The following is a 20,340-nucleotide window of genomic DNA, read 5'->3' as shown; positions in this document are numbered from 1 at the left end:
TTACTCAACATGTGCACAACAATATGTATTTCTAATTCATTTGGTGTGAAAAGGGTTTAAATTAAACTGTGCTTTTTTGGAATGAGATAGATCAGATCATTTGGTTATTTACATTGATAAACTGTCTTGTGTAGACATGCCATTCCTTGTGTGCACAATAAAAACAGATAGTCTTCCAGACTAAAGGATTATCAAAAAATTTTAATGGCCAGGTTTAGCCTCTTTCCGTTTTAGAATTTAAAAGATATTGCCTCATTTTTTTACAGAGAGATTGTATAACATAGTGAGGAGCTGAATTCCCTGAGAATATAAAGTTAGTTGTTGCCATTGAAAAAAAAAACAAACCAAAACCTGTTTAAAGCCAAAGAAAAGCAAAACTGGTGTATAAAGCATAGAAACATTCTGTTTATTTTAATAGTTAAGTTTTGTTCACTGCTGTTCTGAAAGCCCTTTTTAATTTTCCTATGTTGCAATGTCCTAAAACCGAGTAGTGCTTTGTTGTACAGACAGAAATAAATAATAATAAAAACCCCTTTAGTATTTTTTACAGAATTTTTGAGGATTTGCATTAATATGTACTCGAGAACAGAGCAGGAATGGTAATAAATAGCATTCTTAAATTTACTTCGCGCTAAGTATGAAGTTCTCCTACAAAAGAGCATTTTGCCACGAATTTGTATGAGTAAGTCTTTGCCTGAGCTACCACTCACTTAATTGCTGACAGTTCAAACTGATTTTGACGAAAACCCTGTCCATTAAAGTGCTCCTTAAAAGTCCCTGTGTGTTTTCAATCGGGACTGCCGTAACACGTAGCATTTGCAGGCTCAGACATTTAAAAGACTCCAGAACAAAGGCGCACAATAAGCCTACCTGAAGTGACATGAAATGTAAGGTAAACACTCGCTTTGCTTTACAGGAGTTCATTTCGTTGTTTTTTAGCAGCTGTAGAACCGCGGGCATTCGCTGACAGCCGCGCCGAGCCCACGAACGCCGTGAGCCTCATCGTCTCAGTTACCAGGCATCTTCGGAGACTCTCACTCCAGATTACTCCCCTTCAGCTCAAAAACGCGCAGAATCCCTGGGGGTCGGCGCACAGGTCGCTGTGTGAAGCTGACGGACCCTCTCCCCCGCCCTCCCGCTTCCAGGCGGGATGGACGGCGCCTCGCCCTCCCCGCCGCGGAACGTTTAGAGGCCGGAACCTGCCGGCCGCCTGGCGAGGAAGAGGCGGGGGAAGAGAAAAGAGAAGACGCGGCGGCGTCGCCATTGCACAGGTCCCGCTCCCGCCGCCATTTCCGGCCTGTCCCGGCCATGTACCGGCAGGGATTCCGCGCACCGACACCTCCCTGCGGGGGCGGCGGCGTCCGGAGCCCTCCCTCCGCCGGAGGGGCCCTGCCGCCCTCTCCGCGGGGCTACGGAAGCCCCCACCACACGCCGCCCTACGGCCACCGGCCCGGGCCGTACGGCAGCGGCCTCTCGCCCCGTGGCCCCGGGTTCTACGGGCGCTTCGGGAGCCCCTCGCCGGGGGCACAGACCCCGCGCAGGCCGCAGAGCGTCAGTCCCCGGTACCCGGCTCCGTACGGCGGCGCGTCCCCGGCCGGAGCGCCTCTGCACCCGCCGCCGCCGCACAAGCGCTCGCCCGGCGGCTTCCAGAGGCACTTCCAGGTATGGGGGAAGGCGGAGAGGGACACGGGGAGGGAGGGAGGTGCTGTTTCTGCTTCACAGCGGGGCCCGTAGCCCGCAGAGGGCTTGTGCCAGCGCAGCATCTACCCGCCAGCAGGATTTTCGGGGGAGAGCGAGGCTTGAGCCGCACTGAGCAACGTTAGTTTTTCCGCCGCCCGTTCCCCCGCGGTGGAGAGGACGGACAGAGCACAGGCAGCTGTGAGGTGAGGACAGGGAAGAGGGCCCCAGGCCTGACGGGTTGCGAAGACACAAGAGCTTTCTTTTGCAGCTTTTCTTTTGCTTTTTCTTTTTGCAGCTTTCTTTTTCATATTCTGCCGTGTGAAGGTAGAGAATTAAGCATCGCCCAAAACGGCAGCAAAAACCTCTTTGTCCTGTACGTGCCTCCCTTTGGTCAGTTTTCTTTAATGCAGAGGTGAAGCGCGGTGTGTTTTTACTTTGCCCGTGTTGTCCTCCCATCATGGGAGCTGCCTTATCCACACTCGGAGTTTTCAGGGACACGGACGGAGAAAAGGAGTGTTCTGTTAAAGAGAATTAAGCTGAGGATCCTTTAAGCAGAACCGAGAGCATCTGTTGCGATAATAGACTCTCATTTTAAAGTCTTTGCATTGCACTGAAAGCTTCTGTTTGTATAGTTTTCCTGAAAGCCATCAACAACAGGTTCTGTGAGTTAAGCTTTTTTTTAGCTGTGTTACTTGTAACATGTGACTGGCAATGCACACAGGGACATCAGTTTTCAGAATAACAACTTTATGTATATGACTGGCTTTATGCAATATTAGAGAAACCTTCAAAGCGTAACAAATGACACGTGCAGTACAATGATAAAATTTTTTTGTGCTCTTATTGATACTTGAAGGCTTGAAGTATAATGAAGTCACATGTTAATAGAGATTAGTAAAATCTTAATGTGCCTGCGCTGCATTGTCATGTGTCCATTGAAAACTAGTATTTTGTTCTTTTCTTATGATGCAGTTAACTTAGGAGTCTCATAGTTGGTGGAAGGGAATCATTATAAAATTTATACATTTTCTTCAGCACAACAGCAGAGACTCTCCTGGTGTGGAAGCCAACAGATTGCTTAACCTCAGTGCCTTTTGAAAAAGCCAGGCTTGTGGCATTTCTGCTGCAGAATCTGGAGGGATAATTTATGTCATCGATGTCTAATTTCCCTTCAAAAGATCACTCTTTAAGCTTTTTTTTCAAAGCCTGCCTTAGAATTATTTGAGCAGAAGAGTATGCAGGAATCCTTTTGTCTTTAGTTTTAGTCAGAACTGTTTCATGTCAGGACCTGAGGACAGGAACCCACCTATAGGTTCGTAGGTTCCATTCTTGATGTAAGAAACCTGCCATAAAGTCAGGTTGCATTCTGAGGTAAGAAACATGATGTAAAGAATACACAAGTTTGAATCCAGTCTCAGACTGTCACAACATCTTCCCTTCTCCCATTTCCTTCTTTAGACCTTGTGAGTAGTTTAGGAGCACTGGCCTGATGGCAATTCCTTCAGAGACTCAAAGGATGTTGAATTTCTGTAGCTTTGCCCAGGACTGAAGAAATGCATGAGTCTGTGCTTTTACATGGGTACACATGAGCTGTTCTGCCTGGGAGGGCAGTAGAGGCAATCACAGAGGGAGTTAGTCTGATAAACCATGAGTCCTCATTTGCTTTGGTTTGGACAAGGATCTCTGCCTCTGAGGCCGTAAATAGATTCAGGTAGAAAGCCTTTATGCATTTTCTGAGCATCAGATTTCTTGTGATGCATCTGCATTGTCCCCTCTCCTCTGTAGATCCTCTTAAGTGAACTACAATGCCTCTGACATTTATGACGCTACAGTCACTGTTGAGATGAAAGTCTTAAGTGGCCTTTTAAAATTTGCATTGGAAAATCCAAAAGACAATTTGTTTACTTTAGTGTTCTATTAATGTCATGCCATTAGCATTCTGTACTCATTTTGTGCTCGCAGACTTTCGTTCTTTGAAACAAACAGAAAACTTGAAGAAAAGCATACGGAGCTTGTTTTTTCTGAAATGGCTAACTCGGCGTTTATGTGGCCAGTAGTTAACAGCACTTTCTGGTTTTTCCACAGAGGTGCTTCTGCTTTATATTTTATGAAAACATGTTTGTGGAAACAAGAGTGTGTAGTGACAGGACAAGGGAGAATGCCTTTAAACTGTAAGAGAGTAAATTTACATTGGATATAAGGGAGAAGTTCTGTACTGTGAGGGTGGTGAGACACTGGAACAGGTTGCCCAGAGAAGTTGTGGATGCACCATCCACATTGTTCAAGGCCAGGCTGGATGAGGCTTTAAGCAGCCCGGACTAGTGGAAGGTGTCCATGCCTTTGGGAGGAAGGTTGGAACTAGATGTCTTTAAGGTTCCTTCCAAACCAAACCATTCTGTGATTCATCTTTGTTGTGTTTCTTATCTCCACTTAGAATTCATTTAGTGGTAATGTTTTGTTTCCTACACTCAGCAGGAATTAATGAACTAGCTACAAGCAGCAGGTGTGTAGTGGTGTGGATCAAAAATTATTACAGAAAGTAAAAGAAACACCACCCTTTTGAAATGGTACAGTTGTGATTTTTGTGTTTTGTGAATATGCCAGCAGCTATAATTACATCAGGTGAAGCAAGCTGATAAAGGGAGTGACTGTTCCTAGTTTCAAGGCAGTATTACTCCACTCAGTAACATGTTAATGAATAGCACCAAAAGATGTTGTTTTTTACTCTAAGGAGAGATTTGTAATCTGGAGGAAAAAGTACTGAGAATAGATTGACTGGTTTTTTAAGCAACATTCATTGAAAAAGCCTGTTGACATTAGTGACAAATAATAGAAGGTTTTTTTAAGCATCTTTGGTACCAAATAGTGCCTCTTGCACTGAATGGTTTCTCTTATACAGGTAGGGCTGTTTTCCTTTTCCACCTGCCTATAATGTGAATAATCACATTTTGATTTTCTTCCCTAAAAAAAATTCAGAGGGGAAAAAGCATACGATGACTAGTATTCTAAACTTAAATAATCTACATGCTTAAATTTAACATGTACTGAAGGCTGTCAATCTAGTATTACATACTAATAAATTTCCTAGGTTTCAAAAAAGCTGAAATGTCAGTGTTACTGATGACCTGCATCATATTGTAGTGAAATTTAAGGTTATTAAATAAATCCGTACAAATGAGCCTTCCCATTGAATTATTTTGCTGCTTCACTGAATACTGCAGATCATTATATCAGCTCAGGTTTCTTTTGCCCTCTGCAGATTAAACACAGCAATAAATAAGCTCCACATTCAATCGATTTTACAATGTCAACATTAAAAGGTGTTCATTAAATGTAGTGGTTTAGAGATGGTGGGGATTTGTGTTTATTTAGGACAGAATGCACTGTGAACTGCTGTTTCACTACTAAATGTGAGTGCTTAACATAAATGTCACTTTTGCTAGAGAATGTCAGCTTACTCGAGGAAACTCCATGTCTCTTAGAAAGTTTTTAGATGTATTCTGAGGTGATTCTCTGACCCTCATGGGGTTTGATACAGTATAGTAAATCACCGCCTTTTAGAAATTCTTCTGTTTTGAAATCGTCTTAGCTACATTACCTAACTGCCAAGAATCATTAGAAACAAGTGCCCTATAAATAAGACATGGATGTTCCCACGTTTGATCATGTATCCATTATCATTAAACTTTAGGAGTTCCTGGAAAGTTCTTGCTGGAAACACATCAACATGTTCCTGCCACCGCACATTAGCAGAAATAGGTTCAAGCTGTGTGAGTGAAATCTACTCTTCTGGCTAAACACTGGGTCTTTCACTTTATGGCATCATTTCTCAGTTTTGCTCAGAAATTGTTTCATGTGATCTATTTACATAGATGCTGTTAGGGCTTACTAGTCAAATTCAAGTACCATCACTGCTGATGCAAAAATTCATCTGGGGTTGTGAGGGAAAGCAGCCATTAATCAAGTGCTTTTACCCTGCTTTACAAAATCTGATAACCAGCCTCAAGGCATCCTGTTCTTCTAACCATGCAGTGGACATGCTTGGAGATTATTGTCTATCTGTAGTATGGGTTGTTTACCTTTGGTTAAAACAAATTAATTTAAATAGATACAGCTTTAGACAAAACCTCACTTTTTAGAGGAGTGAATCTGAGGAGAACAATGGATGATGCTAACAGGAGAAAATTATTATAGGAGTTCCTTTATGTCACAGCCCTCTTTAAGCTGCAGACTTGTAGCAGCTTTACAGAAGCAATTGTTGTGATCCCTGATCTTAAAAAAAAAATATGAAAAGCTCCCTGCAAAAGTCAGTACCTACTAAATCACTGATTACCATTGAGATTGTGTATAAAATAAAGTCATCTGTTCTCAAATTTCACAGAACACTAGTTTGGTTGAAAGAGGATTTTTTTTCAGTGAATTCTTTGTAGCTATTTCAGTTATACAATACTGTGTTCAATCTGTAAGTACTTAATATTTGACTTCTGCTCTTGTTAATATTGTCAGCTCTTCCTCAGTCTCTAACTCCCTGTTTTGTTGTTCAGCTTTTGTTAGACATGGTGACAGATTATGAAAAATAGTATGAGCTGCTTTTCTGCACCTATGTGCCAGAGTGATGTAAGCAAGTATTTTGGAGAAGACTGTGGTGGTGCTTTTTTCTTATCCTGGTAAATCATCACTCATAAGTAAAATACATTAAAGTTAATATTTCCTGGGGAAAATGCAAGCAAGGTGTAGTAATTACAATTAATAATCAGCTTCAGAGCTCTACTACAGTAAAATGAAAGATTTAAAATTTTTTTTTCTTTTTTTTTTTCTTTTTTTTTTTAGTTTGAATTAGACTATTAAATGTTTCTTTACCTGATGGTTTTCTTCCAAAGGGATCACCCAGGACATCTACTCCATTTGGTACAGCGCATGGCAGAGAGAAAAGAGTGTCTAATGATGTGGAAAACTATTACAGACCTTCAATGCTTGAGGACCCATGGGCTGGCCTAGAGCCAGTTTCTGTTACAGACATAAACCAGCAATACAGCAGTGAGCAAACAACATGTACTGGTAAAAAAGGGAGGTATTTCAGCTAACACTTTTAAATGCCAAATAACTCCATCTTGTCAGGAAACCTTTGGGACAGAATCTTTACACTTAAACAAGATGAACAGTAATCAAGACCTTAGATAATACTTTTATTTCATCACATGTCCACCCTTTTATCCTACCTTTTTTTTATTGCATTGGATATTTTTATGTATGGGAGGCAAAAGGAGTGGTAGAAAAACTTATATTTCTGGCTATGTGGAAGTGCCTGCCAGCTCTGAAGAACAAAATGTTCTTTAATCACCAGCGACTGATTTGTGACTGTTAAAACAAGTTTTCATATAATTACCTCTCCCATGCCAGATTGTTAGCCTCTTATTGTAAGGTCTCTTAGGAAGTATTTTTTATGTTTCAACATTTTTAGAATGAAATAACTTGGAAATAAAATAAAGTTTTGTAAATCCTTGTTTTGTAATGTATAAAGAATATTTTAGGAGCTTGTTAAGGTGTACACATTAACACAGTAGTTCGTAACAGTGAAATTAGGTGACTTCTGTAAATGTGCTTGTATGCTGTAGTTGATGTCTGGTTTTGTGCATAGTAATTTTTGTTAATCGCAGTGTAATGTGAAGTTGAAACATGACTTTTAGGCATCTCAGGAAACAAGTGTATTGGTTTTGGAAAATTTAATTTGTGGAACCGACTCTTGAGTCACAAACTTAATTCTGAAGTCATTTGCTTTTGTGTTTAGAATCGATATATTTGGATCAATATTAGAAATTTCTGGATTATAGTAACAAGTCTGTTCAATGGCAATTTAAGTCTAAAGAGCACATAAAACATCAAGCTTAAATAAATGCAAATGTTCTTTCTGGATCCACCTCCTAGAATAGTACAGAATGAATGACAGTTTTTGTTATACAGTTGACATTAGTACATGCATAGCATCTTTTTATTAATCTGTTCTGTATTTTTCATATATTTTTTATTTTTACTTACAGCAGGCATTCTTGCCAGGAGAATTGTTTTGTGTGTGTACATGCTATATTTTTGTACTGAAGAGGAAAGTAATGAGTTGGGGTTTTTTAGAGCTTGTCTTTACATGGAAGATCCATGCTTAAATCCAGTAGTGAATATCATAATCTAGAATAAAAAAGAACTAGTTCCAGCTGCAGGGCATGTTCTTAACTTGCCATGTTAAACCTGCAGCAGTAGATAAATTTTTGTTGAACGTACCATTATTTGTTTGTTGATTTTGGCTTTTAAGCCAAGGTAGAGTGTAAAAACTTTGTTAAATAAAGCCATTAGTTGAGTTTTCAAAATCCATGTATTCTTTTAAGCTTCTTAAATACTCAAAACATATTTTTGTAGTCCTGAGGCATGGTTAGGTAGAAAAGCACAGGGAATCCCATTAAACTGTTCTTAGTAACATGTTTTCTGCTGAGGTAGAATAGTCCTCTGTACTCTCTATCTGTTTCAGCATAAGATGTGTTAGGTTAATACTGCCTTCAGCAACAACTTCAAACTGTAAGGGGAGGTTAATATGTCGAAATGTGCTAAGTCTCTTGTACTCTTAGGACCAGAATCTGAAGTATGTCACTTCTCTCTTCCCTCAGTTGACTCTGTTATTTTAGTATTACATCTAAAAAGGCTGCTGCAGAGAACTGAGAACACAATGCCTGCTGGATATCAAGAATGGTTAACTCTTCATCCCAGAATCAAAAGAACTGTGCCTTAAATGGCAGCTATCAGTATTGTTATCTGCAATAGGTACCAGCAAAATTGAGATGACTTGACAAGTTGTAGTCTTTAGAATTTATACATAAGTTAATCAATGTCATTGTGAAAAGTGAAGTGTAAAATTTTCTTTCCTTTTTTTTAAACCTTGCCAGGTGCTGTAAAGCTCACAAAAAAAAAAAAAAAGTTGTTGTGTGCTTAACCAAGTCACCTTTTTTGTTGCCATTTCCTATGTGATTGAATGCAATTTCTTTTTTGCAATATTTGGTGATCTTGGGGAAACATATGATTTTATTTAAGAGAGTGAAGGCATGATGTGTTCTCAACTGGACATGAGAAGAGTCTGGGTTTGGAAGGGAGAAAGGAAAGGTAAGGGATTCCTGAGAGAAAAGACTGTTAGACGTGGGACTTCTTACACAGTAGCCAGTATGAGCTGCCCTTGCGCATCGCAAAGATGGATTTTTCCACTTTGGGATTGCAGTTGACCCAGGCATCAAAGCCAGACTCCTCTGGCTTTGTAAGTAATAACTCTTAACTCTTGGAACCAGGTGTCAGACATCAGTGAAGGTAAATGTTCCAGAAAGAGAACTGAGGAAATAATCTTGAAGCAGTGTTTAATCCATGCAGACCTTCCACAATGCCATCTGTTAAGCTGCTGCTCCAGTGCACTTCAGGTTATGACCCAACAATTTTAAGTACATTATACTACTAAAGACTCTAATCATTTGGTCAAGAATCAGCACCAAAAACTTAAAAATGATGCACCTTTCTGGCTTCTGGGAGAAATTCTACAATTGTGGTAATTTTTAAATACGTCGTTGAAGAGTTGTAAAGTGCATGAACACATGTTCAGAACTATAAATATAATGTACTTAAAGCCAATTTAAGCTTTGCCTTTTTTGCCATGATATCCCGGAAGCTTAAACACTTAACTCCTCACCAGTTTTTTTTTCTTTTTACCATATGGCAAACATTGTTTTCCCCACATGTTTCTGATGGAGAGAGGATATATCACTTCCTCATTTGTTAATGAAGCCACTTCATAGTAACAGTATGACTCTGGATGATAAAATATAGAGCACAAAATACATCCTTTCTTCATGAGCCCATGAAACAAAGTAGTGCTTGTTGTGTTAATGAAGAGATTCTTTTGTAATGAACACAGTATATGGGCATTGCTCCTTCTTCAACAGACTTCTTAAATTTTAAGGTAAGTTAGCTTATTTTTCAGAAGTTTGTGTTCATACACTTTTCCGTTCTGTTTTGTTTGCCTTGTGTTTGTCTATGAAGTCCATTTGACTTTCTCTTTAGTTGTTGTAAAGAAGTATAACTTGTAACTAACTCTTCCAGCAAAAAATTAATTCATTTGTTGCTGTTTGCTTCTGTCTTTAAGAGTGAACTGCATCACTTACTAAATTTTGCTGATGTGACAGTAACTGAACTTAAATCAGCTGAGTACATGTGTAATGCAGCAACACACTGGGTGGGTAGTTACCCCAAGATGTGCACTGTAATAGTTCAAACTTTTGGGTTTTCATTCCAGCTTTATAATGTGGAATATTCATTCTTCTGTGGCACTCAGTACACACTCTGAAATTGTTAAATAAGTTAGAATATTAAAATGGAATTTTAAAAGCTAATGTCAAACTCCTCCTCTTTAGAATTAGAAGTAATGCATTGAGATGTAGTATTTCCCTAATGTCAAAGCTGGGAACACTTACTAGGTAAAATGTGTCTGGTCAGCAGAATGGATAACTACTTTTGCAGTCAGGTTGCTTTTCTTTTTAAGGATATCTTTATGTGTTCTTAACTTTATATAAATTATTTCATGAGACTTCAGATGGGGGAGCATTTGAAAAATGCATGATATGGAAATTCTACAAGTAGCTGTTCACCTTCCTTCTAAAGAAAAGTTTTTCATAGTATGTTTGGTTTTCAAGCTGCCCTTCTGAGTAACCTCACTGAAGTCAGAGGATTTGCTCATGCAATTGGGATGTGTAAGTATATAATGTTACAGCTTGAAAATTTTATCATGCATTTATCTGTCAGTGCTTTTTACCAGCACTGCAGTTAACTCCTCTGCCTAGGAATTGTTCTGAATCCAAATTCATACAAGTGCTTTTATACATGACTGTCTCGTAATGAATTAAATTAGTTTTTAGAATATTTTCCAAAATCCTCAAGAGTAAAGACTTTGTTCTCATTTCCCCAAATCTTGGTGTTTGCCTTCCTTCTATCTTCTTGGAACTGGTAGAGAAAAGGGAGGATTGCCCACACTGATTGGTGAAGAGTCATGTAATGATTTTCATGTCTCAAGCTTTCAGAAACTCGCTTACCAATTGACATAGGTAACTAGATAAACTTTATCATTTGAGATGGCTCAAACAACTTTTTACAGCACAAGAAATGAAAGAAATCAAGTTGTGTTTACACTCGACAGTAATACAGCATTCAGTAATTAATTCACAACCAAATTTTTTTTGCCTAAAGTAACTTCTGGTCTGTATGTCTCACAAGGCACAAACTGATTCAGTTTAATTTCCTGACATTTTCACTTAAATGTGTGCTTTGCTGACCTAAAATTTAACAATAATTTCTCAACTTGGACTTCTGAATTTACTTTTACAAAATTAATAGCTCTTGAGTGTTAGACCTCAAATCTAGGCCTCCCCTTTAAACTATTTTAGATCTGGCAAAAAAGGCTTTTTGAATCTCATCCCCACTGCTTCGTTGATGACACTAAGAAACCTTTGCCTCCTGGGCTATAGACAGCTGGGCAGATATTTGGTGTGTGGCTACCCTTCCAGTCCTAGAGGTTACCCCTAGACTTGCCATTCCAGTGCAGCAGGACCCAGGAGGTATTTTGAGACAAATAATAATCCACTTTGCTTCGCCAGCTCTGTGTGGGGTTCAGACTCTATCAGGGTTGGTTAGTGCACATCTGGGATTTTAAATTTCATCAGCATCTTCTGCAGTAAAATCACAGGTGAATTCCACTGCCCTTTGTTCCCTGATCTGTGGCTGTTGCACATTGCTGTTCTGAACTGTTCATGTAAACATTTGTATACAAGAATGTAACTCCTGCAGTTAAAAGGGGTCATACCAGTACAGTTCCAGAGTGAAATTTTTAATGCTGCTGACACTCCTGCTATTATAATCTGCACCAAAAATCTGCATGTACTACCCTGCTTTTGTGTAGCAGTAATCATGCTGTTTGATGCTGTATTAAACTACACTTAAACCTTCTGGTATCCGTATGTATTTTGCCACAGTCTAATTGCTGTGTATTCAAGGTAGTTAAAAGCTGTTAGTGTAGAGTCAATGGGTTTAAATCTTTGTTGCGTGCGTGAGGAAATTCCTATGAGTTCAAACTGCTGAACATGTTGATGCAACTGTTAGTATAAATACCAGTAAAAGGAAGAACAAAACCTCTTTCACTCTGATTCAAATCATTCTCTTTTCAAGCATCACAGAGCTAATGTTAAGGGAAGAGGAATCAAGCTAATTGACAGCTTCTGTGGATGACTGCACAGCATAAAGCACAAATAACAGAGCTAACACAGGTTTTTAAAAGTACCAATTGCCAGCTAGGGAGTAGTATCATTGATAATTGTAAGTAGCAATTGCAGTGTTCTTAAACTACCGTCTCCTGTGTCTTTATGAAGATTTTTTTAATTTAAAAGAAAGCTTTGAGCTGTATTCCTGTAACAGATGTTGGAAACTAACATGTTACTATTCCTACGTTTGAGTTTGCAGAAGAGACAGTCTTCACCACTTGTCTGTGAAGTCTAGTTTCTTTGTCCCATTTTTTTTTTTTTTAAGCTAAGAAAAAATAGGATTTGAAAATTTCAGGGATTTTCACAAAGATAAAAGGGAGAATTAACATCTGCAAATGGTCCAAGTGTACAACTTGAGTTAATAAGTATAAGAAGGCACTGAGAATCTATTGATTACTTGCCATTGCACTTTCCTAAGGCTGTTGCCCTTGCCTGTAAATTTTTAGTAGCCTCCTGGTTGCTGTGGCAATCAAATTACACCAAGGAAAATTACTGGGTTTCTGATTTTCAGATGTTAGAAAGCTGTTTGTGCACTATGGGCAACAGGTTGAGAAACCGTGATGTCTGTTTGCAAATGAATGAACTGCCAAATTGTGTCCCTGTTGGAACTGAAGACAGCTTACACTACCAGCAGTGTTCCTGTACTTAGAATAGCTTCTAAATAAAATTCCAAGCATGCAGAAAGCTTGTGCAAAGAGCCTTTGAATCCCTGTTTTCAAGGTGTCTATTGCATCTGGTTGCATTTTCTGACACTATTTGATTTCCTCTCACAACAGTTGCTGCATGTTTTATACACTGGCTCTCTGTACCCTGTCATCCTCAGGGCTGTGATGTGAGGAAGAAATAGTTACTGTCTCTACTTTGTGAATGTACAACTGGTAGTAGCCCAGTTTAGTTTATCTCTGCTATTAGATCATCCCAGTACACACTAACCAAGTCTCTATCCTCTTACAGCCTGAAAAGTAGATTCTAGTGCATTACTAAGGCTTTGTGTACTTTATATTTCAAGCAGTTTAAAGGGACCTACCAAAAGTGGGTTGTTTTTCTTTAACACACACACCCCCACCCAACTCTATCCAGAGAAGATAACTTAGGCAGTCTTAACCAAATTTTTCCTCTCCAGAGAGTTTTCTGCTGTCTCTTTTTCCCCCCTCTGTTTTTTTTTCAGTACTGTCCGTACAGCAGCCGTAAGTTAAGGCTCTTCTGCATTGGTTTTCCATGGAAATAAACATACCTTTACTGCCCTTTCCGTTGAAATAGGCTCACTCCACCCTGCAGGACTCTGCTGGAGGGTTTGATGGAATCGGTGTCATCCAACCACCCACCACAGTCACTACAGGTCCTGTTAGTTTACATTGCTGGAGATGACAAAACTGTGACAAGTAAAGTCACACAGATCCCCCCGACTCATCTAAATGAGCCTGCAGTGGTTTAGTGGTGGACTTTGTTGTCAGATGTGTAGTGAATACTGTACAACACAGACATGCCCTTGCCATAGTGGCCACCCTGCACAGATTAATAAAAAAAGGCCACTACTGAACATGCAGACAAGTGGTGCTCAGATCTGTGTTAAACGTTGCAAATTCAGCAACAGGCAAAAAGAACCCCAGGCAAAGTCACTCGAAAAAGACAACAGAAAAAGTGTGTAAGAAGAAGGCACAGGGAAAGGGTTGCATTGATCCCAGTTCTTTCTGGTAGCTTCCCAACACAACCATCTCTTAAATACTTAGATTTCCACTGAGGAGATCCTTGTTGATAGTACACCAAATTGGATGGAGAACTACCTCATGAAAGCATAAAATCGAGTATTCTTGCTCCAGCAGCCACAGGATGTATTATTGTTTTTAAATCCATGAATGACAAGAAAGCAGATGTGCATTCAGAGAGAAGTGAGTTTGGTGAGCAGCAGAAATAAAAAGGTTGTCTGCCTAGGAATCTTTTTCATTCAATATGCTTAATTTTTACTGCCAGTTAAAAAAGGTAGTTCAACTTCACTCTAGTGCCAGTTACTTCAGTGCTAAATCCTACTTCAGAAGCTTTTGAACAGCCAGAAGATCTGCTACAGAACAACTGCTTTCCATCTTGAAACCTTTCAATGAGCAGAAGGAAAAAGCAAGGTTCTGGTGTCATTCTAGCTGTATTGATGTATCAGAGAAAAGCAGCAGAAACACATCTAGTCAAGGCTTTAACAGCAACAGTGTTTCTAGGTAAGCATCCCAAAATAAATAATCCAATTTAGGGCCTGGTGAGGGTCATCAATACAGCTGCCTTGCCCCTCCAGCACCTCATGGCAAGGAGACAATCTAGTGAAAGGGTCTGCACCTTCAAAAACACCATTTGCACGCGTCTTTCTCAGTCATTTGTAATATCACAAAGCATCAGCACAGACCATGGGCAGGAGTCCAGAACGTGTAACAAGTGTCCCCATAAGGGACACAAAAGAGTAGAAAGCTGAAGAAAGGTAAGACCTGTATTCATTCCCTTACTCTGTTTCTTCACAGGTTCCACAACCTTGTGACGAAGCCTTGCATTTGCTCTGGAGTCACTTTCCACCAGCTATTCCCATATACTTTCTATGGTTGACACTTCATTTGAACCAGATATTTCTCTCTTAAAAGGCTTCCACTCTTTTGTGACTTAAGCCACCCATAATTTTTTTTTAATCTATTTATTTTATTATAAAATAAACAATGTATTATTCAGAGCTATCTGTATCACAAAAAGATTTTTCCATTCTGAACTATCACTTTCCTAGTTCTGACAAAGCAGAAACAAATGTTTTCAAATCAGACAGGTTAAGATTGCATAGTTCAAATGTGTTTCAAACTAAGCTTGCTGATGGCTGAAACAAGAAAGTTAATTCCATTGAGCTTTTCCAACAGTCAATCTCAGGATGGGAGCTGCCAGTGACCATCTTTTTTATAATAATAATGTTGTTGCAATCATCTGCCTGCAGTTTTCACGCTCCTGCTTAATTATTTTTGTCCTGAGGTCCTGTTGAATGTGCTTTGGTTATTATTGTTTCTTTTTACTAGTTGCAAGTTTTAAGGATCTTTCACAATGGTAAAGAAAAATTGGTTTTAAAATTCCAAGTAATATCTATACATGTGTATAGAGTGAGTAAAATTAATAACTTTGATGATTCTAGTTGTGAAGAGGTATGGGATACAGACCTTTTCAGTAGCCATAAACTAAAGCATTACGTTAAATACTCTTTTTACTAAGAAATGCTACATAGATTTTGTCAAATCCCAAATCTCACTGTCCATCACTTGGTGGTAGAGAGAAGCACATCTTATGAAATCCAGCACAATGTTATGTCTGAACCTCACCTGGCAACTCCCACATAAAACCACCAGTTTTGTTTAAACCACAACAAAGACACTTAATATTCAAAGATTTGCCTTTGTGGTATCCCAATCAGAAAGAGTTAAAACAGTTCACAGCTTTTTCTTGGAATTTCCCTCTCCTCTCCAGAGAGGACTGTTCTGGAGTCGTGTAAACACAGACATCTGCTTGCTGTCACTTCATAATTCCTTTAAATTCATAAGAATAGAAAGAATCCCAGAGGGAGTTCCAGACCAGGCCACTTTCAGCCACCAGCCCTCCATGCCTTTATCCAGTAAAAAGGCAGATGAAGTGCTGGGGTTCATACATCTGTTTCATGGACATTCTGGCTATAAACTTTGAAGTTAATAATACAGCTTGTTCTGTCTGAAAATAGTATCAAACCAAATTTATTTTTCAGACTGAAAATGGGCAAAATTGTCCGCCTTTTATATACCTAAAGTGTGTAAGGGAAATTGCATAGTACAGTAGACTTATGGTAAGAAGATTGTTAAACTAGAGTTGCTATCTAACAAAAAAAGATTTCTGCTCTCCCTATTACATTCCCTGAAACTGGGTAATCAATAACACATTCAGATCAAGTTACAAATGCATTGCCTTCCTGGGAGGAGGAATGCCAGCAGGAAGTCAGCCATGCTTTCCAACACATGCTAATGATACGTGGTAGCTGTTTAATTCTGTGAGCATCTCTCTCACACTGCTGTAACTGTTCATTACATGTTCCAGATTCTGATAGAGTTCTGAAAAGAACCCCTTAGTTTCCTCAAGCACCTTTCAAATCTAGTGTAGGGAATACCAATAGACTCAGAAACATTGCTCTTTACAAAAGAATGAGCATTCAAGGACTTTGAATAAATTAGAATTTCCATGATTTCTTTGATAATCTACAGGTTTGTGTGTTTCACAGCTCTCCAGGAGAGTCTTCTGTGGCCAAATATGTATGTGAAATTATACATGATTTTTCTAATGGAAGGTGGTTTTATTAAAAAACAACATTCTATTCAAAAGGAAACTTCTGACACTGGAGAATTAAATGGAAATCCCTGCTGAAGTTAACAGGGGTTTTGGTTTTTGCCCTTTGTCGGAACTAAAATCTGCAGTGACAGCAGGAACAATTTCAACCTAAGATAATAGTTTTAAGTTTTCATTCATAACACCATAGCAATGGAGGTCACAGTCTCCTTAGAAAAGGAGTACTTGCACTATTGAATTTCACTGCATGTGGACATGATTTATGCTGTAATCAGAAGCCTAGCGCCTTCCAGTGGAAGATTCTCAAGCAATTGTCACGGAGCAAACCAGTCTTTAGCTCACTAGGCATTAATTTAACAAGATTTTTTTTTTGTTTGTTTGGTTGGTTTTTTTTGGTTTTTTTTGAATAACCAGTATCTTCATAACTGATTGATGCCTGATCTGGTGCAGCACCTGCTCTCTCATGTCCTGTGGTTCAGCTTTTCAGATTAATGAGTCAGAAAGCCAATTGTGACAGTATTGTAAAATGTAATATTGTAATAAACTTTCCATGCTTCAAAACAGAAAAATAATCCACAAATTGATTTCCAGAGTTGAGATTTCAGGTCCTGAACTGTTCTTTGGTTGGGGACTCTTTTTAGACAGAACCTTTAAGTGACACAATCACTTTCTAAAGCATAGAACTGTCACCATAATTATAAGGGGGTTTTATGCATTTTATTTTTTAAAAGCTACAGTAAATCAAGTCTAAAAATGTTAATGCATTCCTGGTAGTGGTCAAGCTGTGCAAATGCTGAATTTATATTCCAGCAATATGTAATACTTCACATGATGTAGATGATGTTTTGCAAAACACAGGGTATACATGTGTTACAAACCTGATTCCTTGCTTTTTATGACTACCTACAGAGTGTTTAATGACAACTTGAGGCAGCTTTTGCCTTCCCATTTAGGAACAGTTTTAGAACGGTTCTGAAAAACAGTAGGAGCTGCCAGCTTCCCTGGTGCACTTCGGAGCATCCTACCAATAAGAAATCTAATCCCATTTGTTGGGTCTGTTTATGTGCTGATGAATTTAATAATGCTGCTGTGGATGTGTTCTCTCTCCTGTCCTGTGAAATCCTTCAACAGAGTTACATGACTCGTCAAGGTGTTACACAACCAAATGGTGCTCTCTTGGAAAGAGCAGAGCCCGTGTCCTATTAAACACTGCACAGCAAAGCAAGTGCCTGTATGTTTTTCATGTTGATTTTGTCTTGTCAAACTGTTGTCTCTGCATTGTGTAGAAGTTTGGTCAGTTATCACCATTTCCTATAGCAGGAGCTGTTTTAAATATCAATCACACTTAAAACAGAAGAAATATATTCCCTCAAATTGAGCATCAGTGAAGCATCTATTTTTGATGTTCTTTCTATTCTGCATATGAAATCCTGACTTTTTCCTGTTAACTGCAGCCTCTTTTGTTGTCAAAAGAAGGTTTTAAACATTTTTATTTTTATTTAGTCAATATAATTGATCCCTCTCATTCTCATAGCATTTTTATTCCCAATTCTGTAAAGGAAATTGATGATCTCACCTAAATTTAAACTACCAGCTTCCTTATTTTGTTATGGACCGCAGTGACCATATTTAGTTCTGTTGGATGCTCCTTACTCCCTTTCTGCTCTTGCCACCACGAACATGTCACATGGATTAAATATTTAGACAGAAACATACTTTAGCCAAGACAGGAGGAAGCCTCATATTGGGACTGCATCTCAAACAATCCAATATTTTTAGAACTTGATGGAAATACTTTTTCAGTCCTTTGATGGTGCTTTGATTTACAGCTTCCCATAATGAAGGGCATTGTTAATAGTTTTTACATTACAAAAGCTCCATAATGCTGAAACCTTAATACAGGACTGAGGAATGAAAAAGAAAAAACGAAAAAAAAAAGCAGTGGAGGAGGCTGCAAGGTAGCAACAAATGACAGGCACTCACATAAAGTGTGCAGAATGTTTCCCTGGATGTGAAGAAACAATTTGCATTCTAATGGCTGAGACTAACAAGAAATACCCAAACTCAAACTGAACTGGAGCTTCCCAGGAGATCAGTGGAAAGAGAAGGTCATCTCCAATTCACCTGATGCTAAAAGCTGAAATAGGTTTGAATTTCTGATAGAACAGGTCTGCGAAGTTCTCTGGAATTTTTTGGCTGTTTTATCATAATTCCCAAAAGGCAACATTGTAATGGCAAGTACAGTTTGCAAATAAAAATCATTACTACCTGCATGTCTTCTTTCACTGTCCTGCATAAACGTATGTGCTTGCTTGGAAGTCTCACAGCAGGATCTGCAATCCGTAACACAAAGCAGTCTGAGGGGAAAAATGTACAGAGCTTCTAAAATCTGCCAGGTTTAGAGTAATACTTTCCTGATGTGGAATTGCCAAACCATCTGCAGGTAAGTTTTTAACTATTATTTACTACTTCAATTCTCATATACAGCATTAGTAGATTCCTTTTCATTTCCCATGTCATCTGTAGTTCTTACTCCATTCCCTACCCCCTCCCCCTCATGAACAATTTTTAGAAAAAAAGGGGTTTAAAAATGGTCACAATTAATCTTTGTTCTGCAAAGAAAGCAGTCAGAAGGTCCAAGGCCTTCCTTGTCTTGAGGGCAAGGATGCCAGCCCAGGGATGACACGAGCTTTCAAGAGTATTTGTGGGGCAGAAAAGGTTACAGGACTGCACATGGATAACTTTGGCTGCTGTTTTTGTTTGCTGTGCACATCTTCGTTTTCCAGTGTGGGGATGTGTTTTAATTTTAACTCTAGTGCAGGAAGGCAGGGAATGGCCTGCTCCTCTTCTGTAACTTCCATGTATTTTTTGCCACCGGGTTAGCTGCAAAGCAGAAGTCCCAATCCATCAATCCTACATTGATTTGCAGGCGGTTTCTAATATCCAAATGCTGCTCTCTGAAGGGCAATACCAGTAAAGAAAAACAGAAAATTTAAAAAAACAAACCAAAACAAACAAAAGAACACCACCAAACCAGTTCCTGCTTTGAAATCATTCCTGCAGATCATTTCTGCAGGTGGTAAGGATGAAGGAGAATGAAAATAAGTAATGATCTCTTCCTTGCTCCTTGTTTGGGAAAAATTGCCTCCTAAAGTCAGGCTCCTGTTCAGTTCTCTGTACAGGCCATTCTTTGCTCAGGGTGACCTGGGGAGAAAGCAGTGAGAGAAAGTAGCACTAGGGCACTGATGCTCAGAGAGGTGCCCAAAGGCAGGGCAAGCAGACATCAGTGCTCTCCAACCACTGCCACCTGGGCAGAACCAAGATCCTCGAAAGGCAGTAGAGGAGCGTGCTGTTCGCCATGGTGGAACCTGTTGACATGCTTTACACATTTGTAGAACAGGTGCAGGAGGAAAGTAAAAAGGGACCTGTGTTAGGCGTTGCTGCACACTGAACACTTGCTTCCAGCTATGTCCTCTAGCAACTAATACCAACCACACCCTAGCACACAGGAGGGAGTACAGCAGAGAGACTTATCTGCACAAGTCAAATAGTAACCACTTATTCCCCTAGGTTCCCTTACAGGTGGCAAACAGCTGTCAGATCTTCTTGCGAGTACCAGAAGCTCCCAGACTGGTTTCTGTAATGGTTACCCTTGAGTATTCCCTTTTCTAACCAGCTATGTCTCCTCTACACTGTATTTTCTAATACTGAAAAAAAATCTTCACAAAGCCTCTTTGCAAAAAGTCCTATTAAAGGTACATTCACTGTGTTACGAGAATTTGCCATATCAATAGTATGCCCAAAGTGTCCCCAGAGGAACTGCTGAAGAAGAATTGAAGCTGTGCTGCGTGATCTGAGTACTGCCTATTGGTGAGGGCTGCTCTAAATGAAGAAAAAGCATTACTATAAGGTTCAAAGTTCCTCTGACTGTGCCTTCTCTCCATAGGCAATAAAAAAAGGCCAAAATAAGCGGCCATAGCACGTAAACGACTTTAAAAGCAAAACCCTC

At 39.3% G+C, this 20,340-nt stretch overlaps 1 protein-coding gene across 2 annotated transcripts; it reads left to right on the top strand.

Moving 5' to 3' along the window:
- The first annotated feature begins 1,012 nt into the window (after positions 1 to 1,012).
- On the top strand, positions 1,013 to 18,604 carry LOC121672029 (M-phase specific PLK1 interacting protein). Of its 2 annotated transcripts, XR_006018732.1 has the most exons (3): positions 1,212 to 1,662; positions 6,561 to 10,451; positions 14,513 to 18,604. XR_006018732.1 is itself a non-coding variant. In XM_042044445.1 (2 exons), exons 1-2 carry the CDS (start codon positions 1,309 to 1,311, stop codon positions 6,762 to 6,764), a joined length of 558 nt encoding a protein of 185 aa, XP_041900379.1. In that variant the 5' UTR covers positions 1,013 to 1,308; the 3' UTR covers positions 6,765 to 7,183. The 2 variants fall into 2 exon arrangements, 1 of the variants encoding a protein (XP_041900379.1); XM_042044445.1 differs by lacking the exon at positions 14,513 to 18,604 and having other exon boundaries at positions 1,013 to 1,662; positions 6,561 to 7,183.
- Positions 18,605 to 20,340: the final 1,736 nt, after the last annotated feature.

Source organism: Corvus kubaryi, unplaced genomic scaffold (genome assembly GCF_017639235.1).
Source record: "Corvus kubaryi isolate FWS band 111438036 unplaced genomic scaffold, C.kubaryi_AGA036_p1.0 37398, whole genome shotgun sequence".
In the NCBI taxonomy this organism is placed as follows: domain Eukaryota; kingdom Metazoa; phylum Chordata; class Aves; order Passeriformes; family Corvidae; genus Corvus; species Corvus kubaryi.
Note: the sequence above shows the minus strand (reverse complement) of the source record. Positions and strands in the feature narration are given on the sequence as shown.

What these genes read in the sequence shown, in the direction of transcription:
- LOC121672029 (XM_042044445.1), top strand. Translation starts at nt 1,309, where the DNA reads ATGTACCGGCAGGGATTCCGCGCACCGACACCTCCCTGCGGGGGCGGC. An exon ending in GCTTCCAGAGGCACTTCCAG is followed by an intron (nt 1,663 to 6,560) that starts GTATGGGGGAAG and finishes TTTCTTCCAAAG; the next exon opens with GGATCACCCAGGACATCTAC.